The following is a 22,344-nucleotide window of genomic DNA, read 5'->3' on the forward strand; positions in this document are numbered from 1 at the left end:
GGCAGAGGAAGGCAGATTTCTGAGTTTGAGGACAGCCTGGTCTACAGAGTGAGTTCCAGGAAACTCTGTCTCGACAAAACCAAAAAATAAAAAAAAAAATAGTTTGAGAATAGCTTTAGGTACCTGAGACTCTTTTACAAAAAAGGAAGGAAGGAAGGAATGAAGAAAGGAAGAAAGGAAGGAAGGGGAAAAGAGGGGAGAGGAAAGAAAAGGAAAGAAGGGTAGGTTTTGGTTTCAGGACACATAATTGTATAAACTAAATTGGCAAATGCCAAATAGCTAGAGGTCAGAAGTTCACAAAATTTCTGTGTCCTTATTTTATTAGATAGCTAACAAATAATTTGTATGGCTAACCACTCTATCCCCTTTGAAATATTGTCTTCAGAATTTACTACTATGTAAGTTCTTTAAAAGCTGGGGTTTTGTCTATTTTTTCTACTGCTTCATTCCAAGTAGTCGGAATATTATCTAATACAAGGCTAGTACTCAAAAATTTATTATTGACAGCTGGAGAGAAGACTTAGTGATTAAGAGCACTGACTGATCTTCCAGAAGTCCTGAGTTCAATTCCCAGCAATCACATAGTGGCTTACAACCATCTGTAATGGGATCTGATGCCCTCTTCTGTCATGCTGGTGTACATGTGGATAGAAGACTCATTTACTCATTAAATAAATAAATCTTTAAGTTTATTGGTTCCTGTCTGAAAGAACTGCAGGGACAAAAATGGAGAAGAGGCAGAGGAAAAGGAGGTCCAGTGACAAGGCCCAAAATGGGATCTAGCTCAAGGGGAAGACCCAAGGCCTGACACTATTATTGAGGCTATGGAGTGCTCACAAAAATGGACCTATCAGGCAGCCTCAACTAATCTGGACCCCTGAGATCTCTCAAACACTGGCCCATCAACCAGGCAGCATATACCAGCTGGTACGAGGCCCTTCAACACAAATACAGTAGAGGACTGCCGGGTCTGTGCTCATTCCATTCAGAGAGTCAAGAGACTGGAGGCCCCAGGGAGTGGGGAGGTCTGGTGGAGTGGGGGGTGGGGGTGAAGAAATCCTCGTAGCGATAGGGGAAGGAGGTACAGGATGTGGAACAGTCAGAGGGTGTACCAGGATGGGGATAAAATCTGGATTGTAAAAAAAAAAAAGATAAAATAAAATAAAAAAGAAAGAAACCTGATTTCATAAAATGAGAAAAAAATTTATTGGTGAGTGTTGAATAAAATAGATCTTAAGAACATGCTCTAAATATCAGAAAGCCTAGTTTCTATTTCTTAGATCTCTCTTAAATTTTTAAAAATATTATTTTAAAATTCTTTACTGAAACATACACCTCTTTCATTCAGAAATGCAGACATTTCCCAGAAAACTATATATCCCTTTCTACTCACACCCTGCTATCTCTCCACTAAGGGTAGCCACTCTTCTGATGCTTATAATAATCTTATTTCTTTGCTTTTCATAAGTTTACACTTCTAACCACACATTCATAAAATAATTAGTCCAGTTTTGCTTTTTATTTTAAGTATGTAAGGGGCAACAGTATATATATCTTTAGTTTTTTCTTTCACTAAGCATTACAGTTGAGACATTCATCTATGTTGTAATTATACCTTATGTATTCTCTGTTACTTGCTGTTGTATTACACTCTATTAGATTAATATTAATCTATTAGGTTAATATAATATATACATATGAAAGAGAGAGAGAGAGAGAGAGAGAGAGAGAGAGAGAGAGAGAGAGAGAGAGAGAGAGTTACTACTACATTTGGGACTTGGAAATAGTCCTGATAGGAATATTTGTTTTGGTCATACATGCAGGAATTCAATTGTTGGAAAGAAATATTTTAGGTTTTATAGATAATGGTACACTGCTTTCTAAATCAGCTGCTATATTTTCCATTTTTTAACAAAAATAAAATGTGGGAGTTCTATTTGCTCTAAATCCTCACAAATACTTGACAGCATTTTTATACTTTTGGCTATTCTGGTGGTTGCACAGTAATGTTTCGTTGTAATTTTATTTTACATTTCCATGATAAATAAAGTTGTAAATTTTTACATTCTATAACTAATATCTTCATTCTCTTTAGCATATTTTAATGTACATCAAGTTCATAATTCTATTGAATTTAATTATTTTTAAAGATTTCTTTCTATTTATGTACACGTATGTCTCTGTGTGTGTGCCACATGCATATCAGTGTCCACAGAGACCAGGAGAGGGTGTCAGAACTGTTGGAACTTGAATTACAGGCAGTTGTGAACTGCCATTGGGTTCTAGGAACCAAATTTAGATCCTCTGCAAAAGCAGTACCTTCTCTTAAATGCTGAGCCTCTAAGATTAAAAATTCAGGAGACAGCAGGTGTTGGAGAGGGTGTGGAGAAAGAGGAACACTCCTCCACTGCTGGTGGGGTTGCAAATTGGTACAACCACTCTGGAAATCAGTCTGGCGGTCCTTAGAAAACTGGACACCTCACTTCCAGAAGATCCTGCTATACCACTCCTGGGCATATACCCAGAAGATTCCCCAGCATGTAATAAGGATACATGCTCTACTATGTTCATAGCAGCCCTATTTATAATTGCCAGATGCTGGAAAGAACCCAGGTATCCCTCAACAGAAGAGTGGATGCAAAAAATGTGGTATATCTACACAATGGAGTACTATTCAGCCATTAGAAACAATGAATTCATGAAATTCTTAGGCAAATGGATGGAGCTAGAGAACATCATACTAAGTGAGGTAACCCAGACTCAAAAGGTGAATCATGGTATGCACTCACTAATAAGTGGATATTAACCTAGAAAACTGGAATACCCAAAACATAATCCACACATCAAATGAGGTACAAGAAGAAAGGAGGAGTGGCCCCTGGTTCTGGAAAGACTCAGTGAAGCAGTATTCGACAAAACCAGAACAGGGAAGTGGGAAGGGGTGGGTGGGAGGACAGGGGAAGAGAAAGGGGCTTATGGGACTTTCGGGGAGTGGGGGGGGGCTAGAAAAGGGGAAATCATTTGAAATGTAAATAAAAAATTATATCGAATAAAAAAATGCTGAGCCTCCTCAGCTTCAAATTTATAATTTTCAAACAGTTAATAAATAAATTTTATATTAATTCTTCTTATATTTTAAATTAACCATTTTTATTTCCCAACCCTGAGGTTAATACATTTTGTTTTCTTCTTTCTTAGATGTTTATGGCTTCATCTATTCATTTAATGTCTTTGCCTTACGTGCTTGCTGAGGGAGAATTTCTCCTTATTGATTCTGATGGAAGCATTTTCATGTACTATAATGTGAGAAGTCAGCTCAATTGAGACTTTTTTCAATTTTTACTGATATTACTTCATTTTGTAAACTTCCATTCAGATTGACTGCAGACATATTCATCTAGAAAGCCAAGTTTCCTTTATTCTTAAGGCTATATAATAATTCATCTGAATCAGCTCAAGGTGAAATGGAGACAGTAAAAAGTTCAGCATGCAAATGGAGTGGAGCAGAACATAGTCCACCTCTATGAGTCATTGCCAAGTCTCAGCTAATAGAGCAGCCTGTAAGTTTATTATTATTATATAGTGTTTTGTAAACTGATTTTATCCCTAGTCATCCTTATCTTCCCATTTTATTATATTTCCATCTTGTGCATTTCAAATTTTTTTTGTAAAAACATACTATAACCAACAAGATCCTCTGATGGATCAGATGTGAGTTTGGGAGGGAGGAAGGAGAGATAAGCAATAACCTTAAGTTTGTGGTCTAAATAAATGAAATGAAGGAATAGCCATTAATAATAACATGATTGGGAGCTAGACAGATGGCTCAGCAGTTTAAAGCTTTTGGTGCCTCTCCAAAAGACCCAAGTTCAGGTCCTAAAACCCACATGGTAGTTACCAATTATCTGTAATTCTAGTTTCAAGGGATTTGACTTTATCTGATCTCTGTGGGGATCAGACACATATGGTGCACATATGTACATACAGAAAAATATTCATACACATAAAATAATCTGAAATATTTTTAAAATAATAACTTAATTGATATGAATAATACCAACCTAGAGTTGAGAGTGAGAAACTGACTGTATAAGAGAGAAAAGGGAACTTCTAGAGCAGCGGTTCTTAAACCCTTTTGGGGGTTGAACATCAGATGTCCTGCATATCAGATATTTACACTATGATTCATAACAGTAGCAAAATTACAGTTATGAAGTAGCAACACAATACTTTTATGGTTGAGGGTCATCACAGCATGAGTAACTGTATTAAAGGATCATAACATTAGGAAGGTTGAGAACCACTGGCTTAGAGAAACATTTTTATGCGGGGTAAAGGAATGAGACAAAGTGCAAAATTTGTATGATGGGCTTTATATAGGAACTCAGATGGTATATTTATTATCACTTTTTATGAGTCAGAATAACAAAGGGTATCTATTCTTTCTCTAGGACCTGTATTGTGCATCAGCTGCCCAATTCTGTGACTTCAGTACCCTGCATACCTTGAACTTTTCACTATACTCTAGTAATACCTGTTTCTATACCTCAAAGTTCTAAACATGCTCCATTCTTAGGACCTCTGTACTTTTCTCTCTTGTCTTTTCTAAGCTCTTATCACTTTGCCTCATCATTTAGGTCTCAACTACTCAAAAGGATTTTTTTTTTTACTATCACAGCTGAAGTGACTTGTATCATTCTATATTATTTTATGAATAGCACTCTTGTAATTATCTTATTTCTCTTTTTATATATGTGTCTACGTTTGTGAAGGTCAGGTATGAACCTTGGATGTCATTCCTTAGGAGTCATCTATCTTGTTTTTAAAGATATGTGTCTCTCAGTGAACCTGGAGCTCACTAATTAGGCCAGGCTGGGTGGCCAATGATACCCCCTTCCCAGACGTATTTCTGCTTGTTTCTACCTTTCCAGCACTAGGATTATAAATAAGTGTTACCACATTATCTTTTTAAAGATTTATTTATTATGTATACAGTGTCCTGCCTGTATATATGACTGCAAGCCAGAAAAGGGCACCAGATCTCATTAAAGATGATTATGAGCCACCATGTGGTTGCTGGGAATTGAACTCAGGACCTCAGGAAGAACAGTCAGTGCTCTTAACCTCTGAGCCATCTCTCTAGCCCTCACCACATTGTTTTTTAAGACTTTTTTTATTTTGAAAATTGTGTATGTGTACATGTGTGCACATGTGTGCATGCATATGAGGGTGTGTGCTCATGGAGGCTAGAAGAATGCTACAGATCTCTAGGTGCTGGAGTTGTGGGTAATTATTTGGGTACTGGAAACTGAACTTGGGTCCTCTGCTGAAGTCAGGTTCTTATATTCTTACACCAAGTACTTTATGACTAGGCCATCTTCCCAATTCTCCTTTAACTATTTTTTTTTTACTAGTTGTTTTCTATTGCACTAAGAGAAGGTAAGCTCCTGATATACTGTATTCAAGTGCCTGAAACAGAATCTATCACACAGTAGATACTCATTATATTTGTTGACTGATTCTTCTAATGCCTTTCCTCTAAATTTGCTTTCTCTAACCTAGCTCAATGATCTTTGGCTCTCCTAAAACCAAACCATCCATTTTTCTTTTGGATTGCCCATATTATAGAAAACAGCCCTATCCACTTGGGTCTAAGGCACAGCCAGCAGAGGTGAGCTGTGTACTGTGTCCTGGCCTCTATCTTCTGTCCTATGGCTCTCCCTGCCTTCCTGAGGAGCCTTGTGGAAGCCCAAGGGAGCATCCAGACTAACCCCTCCCCAGACAATCCCATGCCTGGAAGGTCCACCTGGGGTACAGCCAGCAAAGAGTCAATCTGGGGCATAGCCAGCTGAGGTGAGGAACTTGCTGTTCCATGAGATCCACTATCAAGATCAAGGCTCTGTCTGTCTCCCCAAGGAGACATGTTGACACCAGGAACATTTGTCCAACAACATAAACAACCAGATGACTAAAGGATAGCATAAGAACACAAGCAACAAAGGCCAGGGAAATAATAGCACTACCAGAGCCCAGCTATCTTGCTACAGCAAGCCCTAGATACGCTAACATAGCCTAAGCACAAAAAGATGAAACTAAAAATAATCTTATAAAGATGATAGAAGCTTTTAAAGAGAAAATGAAAAAAAATTCCCTTAAAGAAATACAGGAAAATACAATGAGACAGGTAGAGGTCCTTAAAGAGGAAACAAATAAATATAAAGAAATAAAGGAAAGTACAATCAAACAGGAAGGACATGAATAAAACCATTCAAGACATGAAATGGAAACAAAAGCAATAAAGAAAAGACAAACTGAGGCAATCCTGGAGATGGAAAACCTAGGAAAGAGAACAGGAACTACAGATACAAGCATCACCAATAGGATACAAGAGATGGAAGACAGAATCTAAGGAATAGAAGGTATGTTAGAAAAAATTAATACATCAGTCAAAGAAAAACCTAAAGCTAAAATGTTTCTAACACAAAACATGTAGGAAATTTGGGACACTATGAAAAGACCAAACCTAAGAATAATAGGAATAGAAGGAGATGATATCCAGCTTAAAGGCCCAGAAAACATCTTCAACAAAATCATAGAAGTAAATTTCCCTAACCTAAAGAAAGATATATACAAGAAGCTAAAAGAATATCAAATAGATTGGCCCAGAAAACAAAATCCTCCAGCCATGTAATAATCAAAATACTAAATATACAGAAAAAAGAAAGAATTTTAAAAGCAGCAAGGGAAAAAGGCCAAATAACATGTAAAGACAGACCTATGAGCATTACACCCAATTTCTCATCTGAGACTCTAAATGCTAGAAGGGCCCATGCAGAGAGGTTTTGCAGACCCCAAGAGAACCCAGCAAAAATTTCAATCACCATAGCTGGAGTAAAAAAGCTATTCCATGAAAAACCAAGTTCAAACAATTCCTTTTTACTAACCCAGCCCTACAGAGGATATTACAAGGAAAACTCCAACCCAATGAGGCTAACTATAATCAAGAAAACACAAGAAATAATTTCACACTATAGAGCAAATAGAAGAGAAACACACACACACACACCACCACCACCACCACCACCATCAAAATAATAGGAAGTAACAATCATTGGCCATTAATACCTCTCAACATCAACAAACTCAATTCCCCAACAAAAAGACACAGGCTAACAGAATGGATGCGTAAACAGAATCCATCATTCTTCTGTATACAAGAAATACATCTCAGCAACAAAAATAGTCATTATCTCAGTATAAAGGGCCAGAAAAAGGTTTTCCAAGCAAATGGACCCAAGAAACAAGCTGGAGTAGCTAGCCATTATAATCTGTAATAAAACAGACTTTCAACCAAAAGTAATCAGAATGGCTAAAATCATAAACTCAAATGATAGCACATGCTAGCAAGGAGGTGGAGAAAGAGGAACACTCCTCAATGCTGGTGGGAGTGCAAATTTGTAGAACCTCTCTGGAAATCAATTTGGTGGTTCTCAGAAGTTATGAGTAGTTCTATCTTAAGACCCAACTAGTTGGGCAATGGTGGTGCATGCCTTTAATCTTAGCACTTGGGAGGCAGAGGCAGGTGAATTTCTGAGTTCGAGGCCAGCCTGGTCTACAGAGTGAGTTCCAGGACAGCCAGGGCTATACAGAGAAACCCTGTCTCGAAAAACCAAAAAAAAAAAAAAAAAAAAAAAAAAACCACCAAAACCCACAAACAAACAAAAAACATAAAAGTACACACTTGTGGGGCAGTGGTGGTGCACGCCTTTAATCCCAGCACTTGGGAGGCAGAGGCAAGCAGATTTCTGAGTTTGAGGCCAGCCTGGTCTACAGAGTGAGTTCCAGGACATCCATGGCTACACAGAGAAACCCTGTCTCAAAAAAAAAAAAAATCCCAACTATACCACTCCTGGGCATATACCCAAAAGATGCTCCACCACCCCACAAGGAAACTTGCTCAACTATGTTTATAGCAACTTTATTTGTAATAGTCAGAAACTGGAAAAAACCCAGATATCCCTCAACTGAAGAAAGGATACAGAAAATGTGGCTCATTTACACAATTGAATACTATTCAGCTATTAAAAGTGAGGACATGCTGAATTTTGCAGGCAAATGGATGAAATTAGAAGATATCATCCCGAGTGAGGTAATCTATACTCAGAAGGACATGAATGGGATATATAAGTGGATATTAGTCATAAAGCACAGACCCAAAGAAGTCCAATAACTAGGAGGGCACAACGGAAGATGTTTGATTCTTTTTTAGAAGGGGAAACAAAATAGATATTGGAGATGGATACAAGGAGATCATATGTAGGGACAGCAGGGGAGAGAGAAGGGAGATTGGTAAGAGGGGGCAACCTCTAGGATGTGCCAGAGACCTGGGATGGGGAGAGGCCTCAGAGGGTCTAAGGGGGTGACTAGCTGAGAATCCTAGCAGTAGAGGATATGAATCCTAAAGTGGCCACTTCCTGTAGCCAGGCAAGACTCCCAGTGGAAAGATAAGGACAGCAACCCACCCACAAAACCTTCAATCCAAAATGTGTACTGCCTAAAAGATGGCAGGGACAAACAGTAGAGACTGAGGGAATGGCCAACCAATGACTGGCCCAAATTGAAATACATTACATGGGCAAAAACCAATCCCTGATACTGTTGATACTAGTTATGTTTACAGACTGGAACAAAGCTTAACTGTCCTCTGAGAGGCTCCACCCAACAGCCAACCAACAGATGCAGACTCATACCCAAACATTAGATGGAGCTCAAGGAATCTTATGAAGTTAGGAGAAAGACCGAGGGATCTGAAAAGAACAAGGACTCCACAGGAAGACCAAGAAAGCCAACTAACCTGGACACGGGAGCTTCCAGAGACTGAATCGCCAACCAATGAGTGGCCATAGGCTGGACCTAGGCCTTTGCACATATGAAGTTAATGAGCAGTTGGTCTTCATTTGGGTCCCCCAGACTGCAGAGGCAGGGCCTATCCCTGAGGCTGTTGCCTGCCTGCCTGCCCACCTGTCTGTGGATCCCATGTGCCTAAATGTGCCTTGTCTGGTCTTACAAGGAGAGGATGTGCCTAGTCTTGAAGTGACCTGATGTGTGAAAGTGGTGGGTGAGGTAGTACAAATGGGAGTTGGGGTGGATGAGGATTTTGACTCCCAGAGGAGGGCTTTACCTTCTCAAAAGTGAAGGAAGGGGGACATGGGGGGAGGGGTTGTGTGAGTGGGTACTGGGAACAGAGGAAGGGCTGATATTAGGTTGTAAAGGGAATAAATTTAATAAAAAATGATAATAACCAATAATACAAACCTATTTCGTAGAGCATGAGATGTACTCATCCCATAGTCCCAGAGCCGTTCCACAGCTGCAATAAAATAGTGCCTTGTTTTCTGTTGAAAGCTGCGGGGATCCTGCTTTATATCTTCACTATAAATGTCAAAATCCTCATTTGTTTCAATGGGGGTGGCATCATCATAGTCAGTTGCTTCTTGTTCTGATTGAAAAGCACTAAGTTCCCTTTGATGTCGTTTCAAGACTGGTGGGTTTTGGGAGCATGCTCTTTGAGTCTGGCCTTGTTTTACCCAAGTGGCTTCTCTTTGGGGCCAGTTTTTTTTCCCATTTGCCCCTATTGAATGATTGTTTCTATAAGGCCTCAGAGACAAAATAGTGTCCTTTTGCTTAATGGATACAATTTCTGGTGACTTCTCTTTGGATTTCCACTTATCTTCTGGTATCTGTGCAGCATAATAATCCCAAGCATGATGATTTATCAGTTCTGAGAGAGGCTTTTTAGAGCTCTCTGTTTTATTTTTTATACTCTCCCCATGCCTCTTTGTTTTATTCCACTTAGTAGGTTCCTCTGTTTTCTGAAGAAAGACCTCTCTCATGAGATTCAAGTGTCCAGGAGATTCATGGCTAGTCTCTGTAGGTAAAAGTTCTTCCTCTTGAATGGAAACTTGAGAAAGCAATTCAACTTTGTCAGTTTCTTCAGGCAAGATTGGTTTCAAGAAAATAATGTTCTCAAGTTTCTTATATGTAACTGAGTTTGTGTTACTTTTCCCTGGGGAGGTAAATTTTCCTTGCTCTATGAACATTTTCCATGGTAGAATGGCTAAAGAAGGGTTATTTATTTTGGTTTCTTTTAAGAAATTATTGCTTTCTTGAATTTTAGAACTTTTTGTCTTAAAGTCATAAATGTAGGATGATGCTTGAACATGAGAGAATTTGTCTTGGAACAGAATCCTTTTGAGATCTGTTGGTGGAAATGCTGATGTTTTTACAATGTGTGAGTCAGAACTGATTGTCTGAGTGATGCTTTTAATCATAGAAGAATCTGATAAGGGAGATTTAATAATGAACATTTTCCTTTCCTTGCTGTGGCCTATCTGTTTAATGATACTCTGTGTTGAATAGTTTATGGTTTTAAGCCATTGAGTTGACAGTTTGAATTGTCCCAAAGCCCATTTACTATGTTGAGTAATAATATTCTTCTGACTTTGGTAGTTTTTTACCATTTCTCTGGTTTTATTTACCAAGCCTTCTGAACTTGTTTCCTCATCCTTCCTTCTTTTAAAGAAATGTACCATGTAAACCTGTACTGTATTTGTTGAGTAGTTTATTGATGTGAGGTTTTGAAGTATTGGTACATATATCTCTTCATATAAATTTATATTTTGCCTAGTGCCTCTTAAAAACATGTCTTTCAAGAAATTCTTAGAGCTAGTTGCTACGTGCACCTGGGGCAAAACTACTTTCTCTTCAATTGGTTCTTCCTTCACTATCTCTTCCTGAATATTTTTTTCTTGATTGTCCCTACCATTTTCGTGTACCTTAGCCAAAGTGGTAAGAAATATGCTCATATTACTTGGAAAAAACATGTTCTTTGTAAATCCATCCTGTTCTATTATCACTTTATTTTTCTCTGATAAGAAACTTTGATTTTTCACATACTTTTTAAACATTAAATATACTAATTGCTTTGGACTATGTCCTTGCTCTGAGTTCAAGGAGTTATTTCCATTGGTCTTTTTAAACCAATTTGCAGATTCTGACAAGAACAGCATCTTGGAAAATGGCATGATTGTATTTTCTGCATCTTGTGGAACAAGATCTTCATCTTTTTTATGAAATATGTCTTTATTTTTTGTTGATGTAGTTCTATTTAGCATATGATTTAGTCTCAAATATGCAGTATTTTTGCCTAAAAGTATTCTGTCATGAATCAAAGCTGCTACTTCTTGAATCTTACTATTGATTTTTAATATGGCATCTTGCAAGTCTGCTGTACTATTCTCAATTGATATTGGTCTGTCAGTGGTCATTTTTTCATTAGTTGTTGAATGATTATATGTCTTGTCTGTTTTCATTAAGGAGACACTGTCTTTGAATAAAGTATTATCTTTGGCCAATAAAGCAATTCCATGAAACATCTCTCTGAGTAAACTATCATTCTCCATTGATAATATATTATCTCTTGGTGAGCTTTCTTGACTATACATTAAAGTTGAATCCAACAAGTTGGAATCACTATTTTCTTCACTAGTGCTTAAAGGTATATGCGACCCAACAAGGGGATATGCTTTTTTACCAAATGCAGCAGTACTTAATTTAGTACTAAAGTAAACTGGCATATCTGGAAATCCTGAAGAACCAGTCTTTTCAAAAGTTGCTGTCAAATTGTCTGACAGAATTTTTGTGGTCATTAGATTACTTGGCAAAGTAGAAACTTGCAGATCAAGTTTATTCCATTTTACTTCTATAGTTGTCTCTACACTTTTATTTGATCTTAACTGGAAGTCTGGCTGAGGAGTAAATACTATTTTCTCACTGTGATGGGATTCTGGCCTGAGTTGGTCCACTTTAGATGGGCTTTCATTGCTGTCTATTGCATCAGGTGAATGATCATCATGAGTAGCCTCATAGATGGTTTCTTGGCCATCTGATAAGCCATGTGTAGTAGGATGACTCTGTCCCAAGAGCATCAGCATGTCACTAGATGAGACACTTTGTACTTTAAGCATCTCTACTATCTTTCCAAAGTGAGGCTCAATCTTCTCCATATCATTTTTTGGAACTGTGGTATCTTTGAATTTCTTTTTCCTAGTATTAGGATGATTTGGACTCTGGAAGAAGCTTCTGGGATCAATGACATTGTTGTCATTTACCAACTGTATTGGAATATCTTCATATATTTCTTCATAATAATCACTAGTGCTCTTGTCACAACTAGAAACTTTCAGCAATGCTGACATACCTCTCCTCCGAAAGTCTGAATTATGACACCCCAAGACCCATAGACCTGAAAATGAGAAAGAATAAAACTCTGGTTACTCATAACCCAGGTTCTAAGTAAGTTTTGTATTGGAGGTTCTCTCCTACTTCTAGACAAGTTAAGAAAAGGTAGTTAAGCCTGTTATGTCATAGGTTATTTGGTTAAATCTTCAACATATATTCACCAATGTTAGGTAAAAGTCATTATTACATTGCTGGTACTGTGCTATGCACATTACTGATCACAAGAAAGGAAGATTGAGGGTCACTGAAGAGAGCTCAGTAGGTAAATTTGCCTAATGACCTCCTTAGAATCCACATAGTAGAAGGAAAGAAATGAGTCTTGCAGTTGTCCTTTAACTTCTACACACTTGTGCTATAGCATATGTGCCCACACACATACATACACATGGTAAAGTATTAAACATAATAAAACATTTAGAATGTCTAATGATGTGGCATTTATGTATTTACTTCTAATGTGGATATTCTCAAAGAAGGGATTATAGAACTTTTACCAATAAAATAGTGGAGTGCTGATAAGTTACAGAAACCATGAACAAGGTTTTAATCATGAGGTAGAGAAAAATACCAAACTTAAATTCAGTGTAAGGCTAGAAAGATCCATCTGAGAGTTAAGAACATTCAGACCATAATAAACATTATGCTTACACTATATGGTGTGAGTTCATGTGCATGTGCATGCCATGTTTTTAGGTCAGAGGACAACCTTGGATATCCATATATGCCTTGCCTCCCACCTTGTTTGAGACAGGGTCTTTCTGTTTGCCTTTCCATATTCCTGAGTAGATGGTTTGTAAGCTTCTGAAGATTTACCTGTCTTGGATTTCCACCTTCCTGTAGGAGCTCTAGGATTATTGACATATACTACTGTGCCTGGCTTTTTCCATGGGTTCTGTCTGGTGATCTATGTGACAAGTACTTTACTAGCTGATCTATCTCCCTGGTCTAAAGTATCTAATTTTTGTTTGTTTGTTTTGTTCTTTGTTGTTATTTGTTTTTGAGACAGGGAATCTGTCTGAGTTAGGGTTTCCATTGCTGTGAAGAGACACTATGACCAAGGCAACTCTTAAAAAGCATAACATTTAATTAGGGGATAGTTTACAGGTTCAAAGGTTTAGTCCATTATCACCATAGCTGGAAACATGGTGGTGTCCCGGCAGGCATGGTGCTGGACGAGCTGAGAGTTCTAAATCTCAATCCAAAGGCAAACAGGAGAAGACTGTTTTCCAGGCAGCTAGGAGGAGGGTCTCAAAGCCCACCCCCACAGTGACACACTTCCTCCAACAAGGCCAAACCTACTCCAGCAAGACCATAACTCCTAATAGTGCCACTCCCTAGCTCAAGCATATTCACACCTTCTACTTCCTGGTCTCTGAAGTGGAAACTTAAGGGTTCTTTGGAAAGTCAGTTGTGTTAGAAGGTGTTATGCTGGGGCAAACACGTGAAGGAATGTTTTCCTGATGTGGACACAGGTGAAAGGCTAAGGCAGACTCATGAAGGAATGTTTCACTGAAGCAGACACAGCAGGAAGTATGTTCTGCTAAAGCAAGAATGTAAAAGGACACATGAAGTATTCTTTGCTAACAACACATATATATTATATTGGTCCATCTTACATTGCACAGTTGAACTCCATTTGTTGGGATGCCATAAAGAGAAATGCACTAAAAAATTTCTGGTGGTGTGCTACAGTTTCTTGAAGCTTCTATGGATCCAGGCTGATTGCTAGAGTGATGTCAGCTGAGACAGATACATGTGCTGAATGAAGCAAGATGCATGTTGAGGTAAGACACATGGAGGACACTAATGTTTGGAGGTTATAAATAGGACTTGCCAGACAGTGACAGAGGCTAAGCTAGGCTTGCTTACAGAGCCAGCTGTACAACACTTGTGGGTCTTGTGTCTTCACTGATTTTTGCTGATCTTCAGTTATCTTCGCTGATCTTCCCTGAGAGAGGTATAGCTGAGAACTTCTTCGGGTGTCCCTCCAAGTCCCTCCTGCTTACTTGTGCTGAGGCTGGGGCCTGGCTATCTCTGCTAGATCATGCTACTGCTGCTGATTCATGTTTGCTATCCTGACTCTAACGAAATAGACTGCTGGTGTATCCATTGCTGGTATATCCTTGAGGTGTTTGGGAGTAGATTGAGCTGCTGCTGCTAACCCATAAACTGAACTGTTGATTTCCATACAACACAGATGAGAGTTGCTCCAAAGAACCTTTCTAAACAAGTCCACTTCTCCTGTATCCTTTCTTTGTCACTATCTCTAATGGGTGGTGGGCTAAACATGAGGTTAAAGTATTTAAAAACCATCATTAAAAATAGGGGTTTGAGTTCCGGGCGGCCAGCAGGAGAGGTCGGTGTGCTCCTGTGAATCACATGGGCCCCAGCAAGAGCCTTCAGGCACCTGCTTTGGGATCTGGACAGCCTGGGCCACAGCGCTCGGTCTCCAGGAAGTGCAGGGGACCTGGTGTGCGCCCAGAGGCAGTCTGGGAGCTCACAGCACAGCCTGTTCCCTGTGGCACAGAGCTTAGGCTTCAATCCTGAGGCCCCTGGCTGTAGCCCTTAGACCTCTACACTTCCGGATCCAGATCAGCCTGAGCTGCAACACCACCTCTCCAAGTCCTGAAAGAGGCAGGTGGGGCTTTCCAGGCGGCCAGCCAGGAGAAGTCTGTGTGCTCCAGTGAATCCAGCGGGCCCCAGCAGGAGCCTGCAGGTGTCTGCTTCGGGGTCTGAAAATCCTGGACAACAACACCCTGTCTCCAGGCAGTGCAGGAGGTAAGCTGTGCACCAGAGGCCACCTGGGAAGGGCCAGCTTGCACTGCTGAGTCCAGCATTGACAACACCAACTAACACCAGTGAGAACTAGATGGCAAAAGGCAGACGCAGGAACGTCACTAACAGAAATCAAGGCAATATGGCAACATCTGAACCCAATTCTCCTTTACCAGCTTGTCCTGGATACCCCATCACACCAGTAAAACAAGATTTGGATTTAAAATCACTGGTCATGATGCTGGTACAGGAACACATGAAGGACATACTTAAAGAAATTCAGGAGAAAATGGATCAAAAGTTAGAAGCCCTTGCAAGGGAAACAAAAAAATCATTGAAAGAAATCCAGGAGAATACAAAAGCGAATAATGAGGAAACACAAAAAACACTTAAAGAAATACAGGAGAACTTTGGTCAACAGGCTGCGGTCATGAAAGAGGAAACACAAAAATCTCTTAAAGAATTACAGGAAAGTACAAACAAGCAAGTGAAGGAGTTAAGCAAAAAAATTCAGGATCTAAAATCAGAAGTAGAAACAACTAAGAAAACTCAAAGGGAAACAACTTTGGAGATAGAAAGCCTTGGGAAGAAATCAGTGGACATAGATGCAAATATCAACAACAGAATACAAGAGATAGAAGAAAGAATCTCAGATGCTGAAGATACCATAGAAACCATGGACTCAACAGTTAAAGAAAATGCAAAATGCAAAAAGCTTGTAACCCAAAATATCCAGGAAATCCAGGACACAATGAGAAGACCAAACCTAAGGATTATAGGCATAGATGAGAGTGAAGATTTACAGCTTAAAGGGCCAGCAAATATCTTCAATAAAATTATGGAAGAAAATTTCCCTAACCTAAAGAGAGAGACGCCCATGAATATACAATAAGCCTACAGAACTCCAAACAGACTGGACCAGAACAGAAATACTTCCCGTCACATAATAATCAAAACACCAAATGTTCTAAACAAAGAAAGAATATTAAAGGCAGTAAGAGAAAAAGGCCAAGTAACATATAAAGGAAGACCTATCAGAATCACAGCAGACTTTTCACCTGAGACTATGAAGGCTAGAAGATCCTGGGCTGATCTCATGCAGACTCTAAGAGAACACAAATGCCAGCCAAAACTACTATATCCAGCAAAACTCTCAATCACCGTAGATGGAGAAACTAAGATATTCCATGACAAAACCAAGTTTACCCAATATCTATTCACAAACCCAGCCCTACAAAGGATAATAGGAGGAAAACACCAATACAGGGAGGGAAACTTCACCCTGGAAAAAGCAAGATACTAACCTTTCATCAACCCCAAAAGAAGTTAACCAATCAAATTTAAAAAATAACGTCAAAAATGACAGGAAGTAACAATCACTATTCCTTAATATCTCTTAACATCAATGGACTCAATGCCCCAATAAAAAGACATAGACTAACTGACTGGATACGTAAAGAGGACCCTACATTTTGCTGCTTACAGGAAACACACCTAAGGGTCAAAGACAAACACTACCTTAGAGTAAAAGGCTGGAAGACAATTTTACAAGCAAATGGTCTCAGGAAACAAGCTGGAGTAGCCATTTTAATATCAGATAAAATTGACTTTCAACCCAAAGTCATCAAAAGAGACCCTGAGGGACACTTCTTGCTGGTCAAAGGAAAAATACAACAAGAAGAACTCTCAATCCTGAACATCTATGCTCCAAACACAAGGGCACCCTCATTCGTAAAAGAAACTTTATTAAAGCTCAAAGCACACATTGCACCTAACACAATAATTGTGGGTGACTTCAACACTGCACTTTCCTCAATGGACCGATCAGGAAAACAGAAACTGAACAGGGACATAATGAAATTAATTGAAGCTTTGGACCAATTAGATTTAACAGATATATATAGAACATTCTATCCTAAAGCAAAAGAATATACCTTTTTCTCAGCACCTCATGGTACCTTCTCCAAAATCGACCATATAATTGGTCACAAGACAGACCTCAACAAATATAAGAAGATCGAACTAATCCCATGCCTCCTATCAGATCACTATGGAGTAAAAGTGGTCTTCAATAGCAACAAAAACAACAGAAAACCCACATACACGTGGAAATTGAACAATATTCTACTCAATGATACATTGGTCAAGGAAGAAATAAAGAAAGAAATTAAAGACTTTTTAGAACACAATGAAAATGAAGACACAACATACCCAAATCTATGGGACACAATGAAAGCAGTGCTAAGAGGAAAACTCATAGCCCTGAGTGCCTCCAAAAAGAAAATGGAGAGAGCATACATTACCAGCTTAATGACATACCTGAAAGCCCTGGAACAAAAAGAAGCTATTTCACCCAGGAGGAGTAGAAGGCAGGAAATCATCAAACTCAGGGCTGAAATCAATCAAGTAGAAACAAAGAGAACCATACAAAGAATCAACAAAACCAGGAGCTGGTTCTTTGAGAAAATCAACAAGATAGATAAACCCTTAGCCAGACTGACCAAAGGGCACAGAGAAAGTATCCAAATTAACAAACTTAGAAATGAAAAGGGAGATATAACAACAGAAACTGAGGAAATCCAAAAAATCATCAGATCCTACTACAAGAGCCTGTACTCAACACAACTGGAGAACCTGGAGGAAATGGACAATTTCCTTGACAGATACCAAATACCAAAATTAAATCAGGACCAAATAGATCATCTAAACAGTTCCATAATGCCTAAAGAAATTGAAGGAGTCATAGAAAGTCTTCCAACCAAAAAAAGCACAGGACCAGATGGTTTCAGTGCAGAATTCTATCAGACCTTCAAAGAAGAGTTAACACCAATACTCTTCAAATTATTCCACAAAATAGAAACAGAAGGAACACTACTCAATTCCTTCTATGAAGCCACAATTACGCTGATACCAAAACCACACAAAGATACAACAAAGAAAGAGAAATTCAGACCAATTTCCCTTATGAACATCGATGCAAAAATACTCAATAAAATTCTTGCCAACCGAATCCAAGAACACATCAAAATGATCATCCACCATGATCAAGTAGGCTTTATCCCGGGAATGCAGGGTTGGTTCAATATACGGAAATCCATCAATGCAATCCACTACATAAACAAACTCAAAGAAAAAAAACCCATGGTCATTTCATTGGATGCTGAAAAAGCATTTGACAAAATTCAGCATCCTTTCATGCTTAAAGTCTTGGAAAGAACAGGAATTCAAGGCCCATACCTAAACATAGTAAAAGCAATATACAGCAAACCGGTAGCCAGCATCAAACTAAATGGAGAGAAACTTGAAGCAATGCCACTAAAATCAGGGACTAGACAGGGCTGCCCCCTTTCTCCTTATCTGTTCAATATTGTACTTGAGGTACTAGCTCAGGCAATTCGACAACATAAGGAGGTCAAAGGGATACAAATTGGAAAGGAAGAAGTCAAACTATCATTATTTGCAGACGACATGATAGTCTACCTAAGTGACCCAAAAAACTCCACTAGAGAGCTCCTACAGCTGATAAACAACTTCAGCAAAGTGGCAGGTTATAAAATCAACTCAAGCAAATCAGTGGCCTTCCTATACTCAAAGGATAAGCAGGCTGAGAAAGAAATTAGGGAAATGACCCCCTTCACAATAGCCACAAACAGTATAAAGTATCTTGGGGTGACTCTTACCAAACATGTGAAAGATCTGTATGACAAGAACTTCAAGACTCTGAAGAAGGAAATGGAAGAAGACCTCAAAAAATGGGAAAACCTCCCATGCTCATGGATCGGTAGAATCAATATAGTTAAAATGGCCATTTTGCCAAAAGCAATATACAGATTCAATGCAATACCCATCAAAATCCCAACTCCATTCTTCACAGACTTAGAAAGAGCAATTATCAAATTCATCTGGAACAACAAAAAACCCAGGATAGCTAAAACGATTCTCAGCAACAAAAGAAAGTCTGGGGGAATCAGTATCCCTGACTTCAAGCAATACTACAGAGCAATAGTGTTAAAAACTGCATGGTATTGGTACAGTGACAGGCAGGAGGATCAATGGAACAGGATTGAAGATCCAGAAATGAACCCACACACCTATGGCCACTTGATCCTCGACAAAGAGGCTGAAAACATCCAATGGAAAAAAGATAGCCTTTTCAACAAATGGTGCTGGTTCAACTGGAGGTCAGCATGCAGAAGAATGCGAATTGATCCATCCTTGTCTCCTTGTACTAAGCTCAAATCCAAATGGATCAAGGACCTCCACATAAAGCCAGACACTCTGAAGCTAATAGAAAAGAAACTGGGGAAGACCCTTGAGGACATCGGTACAGGGAGAAAGTTTATGAACAGAACACCAATAGCATATGCTCTAAGATCAAGAATTGACAAATGGGACCTCATAAAATTACAAAGTTTCTGTAAGGCAAAGGACACCATCAAGAGGACAAATCGGCAACCAACAAATTGGGAAAAGATCTTCACCAATCCTACATCAGATAGAGGGCTAATATCCAATATATATAAAGAACTCAAGAAGTTAGACTCCAGAAAACCAAACAACCCTATTAAAAAATGGGGTACAGAGTTAAACAAAGAATTCTCACCTGAAGAACTTTGGATGGCGGAGAAGCATCTTAAAAAATGCTCAACTTCATTAGTCATTAGGGAAATGCAAATCAAAACAACCCTGAGATTTCATCTTACACCAGTCAGAATGGCTAAGATTAAAAACTCAGGAGACAGCAGGTGTTGGAGAGGGTGTGGAGAAAGAGGAACACTCCTCCACTGCTGGTGGGGTTGCAAATTGGTACAACCACTCTGGAAAGCAGTCTGGCGGTTCCTCCGAAAACTGGGCACCTCACTTCCAGAAGATCCTGCTATACCACTCCTGGGCATATACCCAGAGGATTCCCCACCATGTAATAAGGATACATGCTCTACTATGTTCATAGCAGCCCTATTTATAATTGCCAGATGCTGGAAAGAACCCAGGTATCCCTCAACAGAAGAGTGGATGCAAAAAATGTGGTATATCTACACAATGGAGTACTATTCAGCCATTAGAAACAATGAATTCATGAAATTCTTAGGCAAATGGATGGAGCTAGAGAACATCATACTAAGTGAGGTAACCCAGACTCAAAAGGTGAATCATGGTATGCACTCACTAATAAGTGGTTATTAACCTAGAAAACTGGAATACCCAAAACATAATCCACACATCAAATGAGGTACAAGCAGAAAGGAGTGGCCCCTGGTTCTGGAAAGACTCAGTGAAACAGTATTCGGCAAAACCAGAACGTGGAAGTGGGAAGGGGTGGGTGGGAGGACAGGGGAAGAGAAGGGGGCTTACGGGACTTTCGGGGAGTGGGGGGGGCTAGAAAAGGGGAAATCATTTGAAATGTAAATAAATTATATCGAATAAAAAAATTAAAAAAAGAAGAAGTTGAGAGAAATAAAGTATTTTTGGGCAGATCCATATGAGAAAAAAAATAGGGGTTTGAAAAAATTAAAGTTATAGCACCCCCATAACTGTCTTCAAACACATGTCTCTATACCTAGACATAGCATAATGCAAAAATGCATTTAGTCCAACTTCAAAAGTCCCCATAGTCTACCACAGTCTTAACAATGTTTAAAAGTACAAAGTTCAAATCATCTTCAGAGATTCATGCAATCACTTAACTGTAATCCTCTATACAATCAAAATCAAAAGGTAGATCACATGCTTCCAACATCATAGCGTATACATTACCATTAGAAAATGTCATACTGTAGAAATACTAGACCAAAAACCAGCTGGGCAACTCCAAACCCTGCACCTCCATGTTTAATGTCCAATTCCTTTCAGCTTTGTTGACTGCAACACAATTCTTTCCCTTGGGCTGGTTCCAATACCTGCTAGCAGACTTCATCAGCAGGTATCCCATGGCTCTGGCATCTCAAACATCTTGGGTCTCTAAGGAAGGCATCATCAACTTTACAGCTTCTTGTCCCAATGTCTAGGATATACACATGATATTCGGGGCTTCTTCAAAAAGCTTGGGTCACTTCTTCAGCTCTGCCCTCTGTAGCACTCCATGGTCTGGTTGATTGCTGCTGATGATTTTGGTGGTCATCCCATTGTACTGGCATCTCCAATATGATGGGGTATTCTGCTGCACCTGCATCTCACCAATAGTCTCTTAGGCTCCCTTCATAGTGCCAAGTCTCAGATTCTTTGCATGAGCCCTTCAGTTCTATGCCATCAACTGCAAGTAAGGTTGCAAATTTACCCATGGCCTTCCATGGCCTCTCACCATGCCAAGCCTCAGCTGCTCTCCCTGACCTCATCATGCCTTCAAAACCTGTACCACCTGGGTGACTTTTACACATTACCAAGTCCAGGTGCAGCACAAGGTACAACCTTGGCTATCTCTAGAACATAGATTCTTTGTTCTCTCAGAAAACACTTTCCAGAAGATTTCACCTCAGTGATGCTGGCCTCTTCTTAATTACTGCTAATGTCTAAGCTCCAGCTAACCATCATTTGTGTAATGGTCGAGTTCAGGCTTAAAACCCTGATGACCCAGCAGGTGACTGTCACCTGCAAGAGAAGGCAGGCTTTAGCCATGCCCCTTGGACCCCTGGCTCCTGTCACATAGCTACAACCTCCCACCACCCCCAGCAGAGAAATCTGTGGCCATCAGTCACTTAGGAGCAGCACCAAGTCCTCCCATGCAGATAAGGTATCTCTCTAAGCTCTCAGACTAAGTCAATGAGAAGTACCTGCTGTCAGACCCTGACCCACCCCAAAACTGTACATAAGAATCTTATCTGGAAGGAATGAAGGTGTGTGAGAACTTCCATCATAAAAGCTGTAACACTGCCTCTTGGGAAGAGGTCTGCTCTCCCGAAATAACACCCGAAGCTCCCCCATACTTCTAGCTGGCTAGTTGGCCTCTTGTTGGCCCAGCCAGGCTTGACTAAGTGCAGGGCGAAGTGGAGTAACTGAGATGGCAATGGAGGAGACAGAGGTGGAGTCAACTGCAGCAGGGGAAGCAAATCCCCCTTCCTGCTCACACTCTCTCCCCCTTGTCTGAACCCTCGAACACAGCCAGGCCAGAGATCTCCATGGAAAGCCTCCAGTACACAGATCCACAATCATCAACTGTCACTGTAATGCCTTCTATTTTTGACTCTAAAGCCAGAGCCACAAGGCTGAAGCTGACAAATTCTCCTGCTTGCTGGGGCTGGAACATGGCCCCTCCTCCTTGTTCTATTACATTGT

The 22,344-nt window shown here is 39.6% G+C and overlaps 1 protein-coding gene across 9 annotated transcripts in view; it reads right to left on the reverse strand.

Annotated features, from left to right (window-relative positions):
* The window catches only part of F8 (coagulation factor VIII), a 201,958-nt gene that overhangs the window by 69,331 nt on the left and 110,283 nt on the right, over nt 1-22,344 (reverse strand). For all 9 annotated transcript variants that reach the window (XM_052171818.1, XM_052171820.1, XM_052171819.1 and 6 more), the window contains one exon: nt 9,316-12,304. In XM_052171818.1, the coding sequence (XP_052027778.1) occupies nt 9,316-12,304 (2,989 nt within the window). The remainder of the gene's footprint in view (nt 1-9,315; nt 12,305-22,344) is intronic.

This window comes from Apodemus sylvaticus, chromosome X (genome assembly GCF_947179515.1).
Source record: "Apodemus sylvaticus chromosome X, mApoSyl1.1, whole genome shotgun sequence".
NCBI classification, from domain to species: domain Eukaryota; kingdom Metazoa; phylum Chordata; class Mammalia; order Rodentia; family Muridae; genus Apodemus; species Apodemus sylvaticus.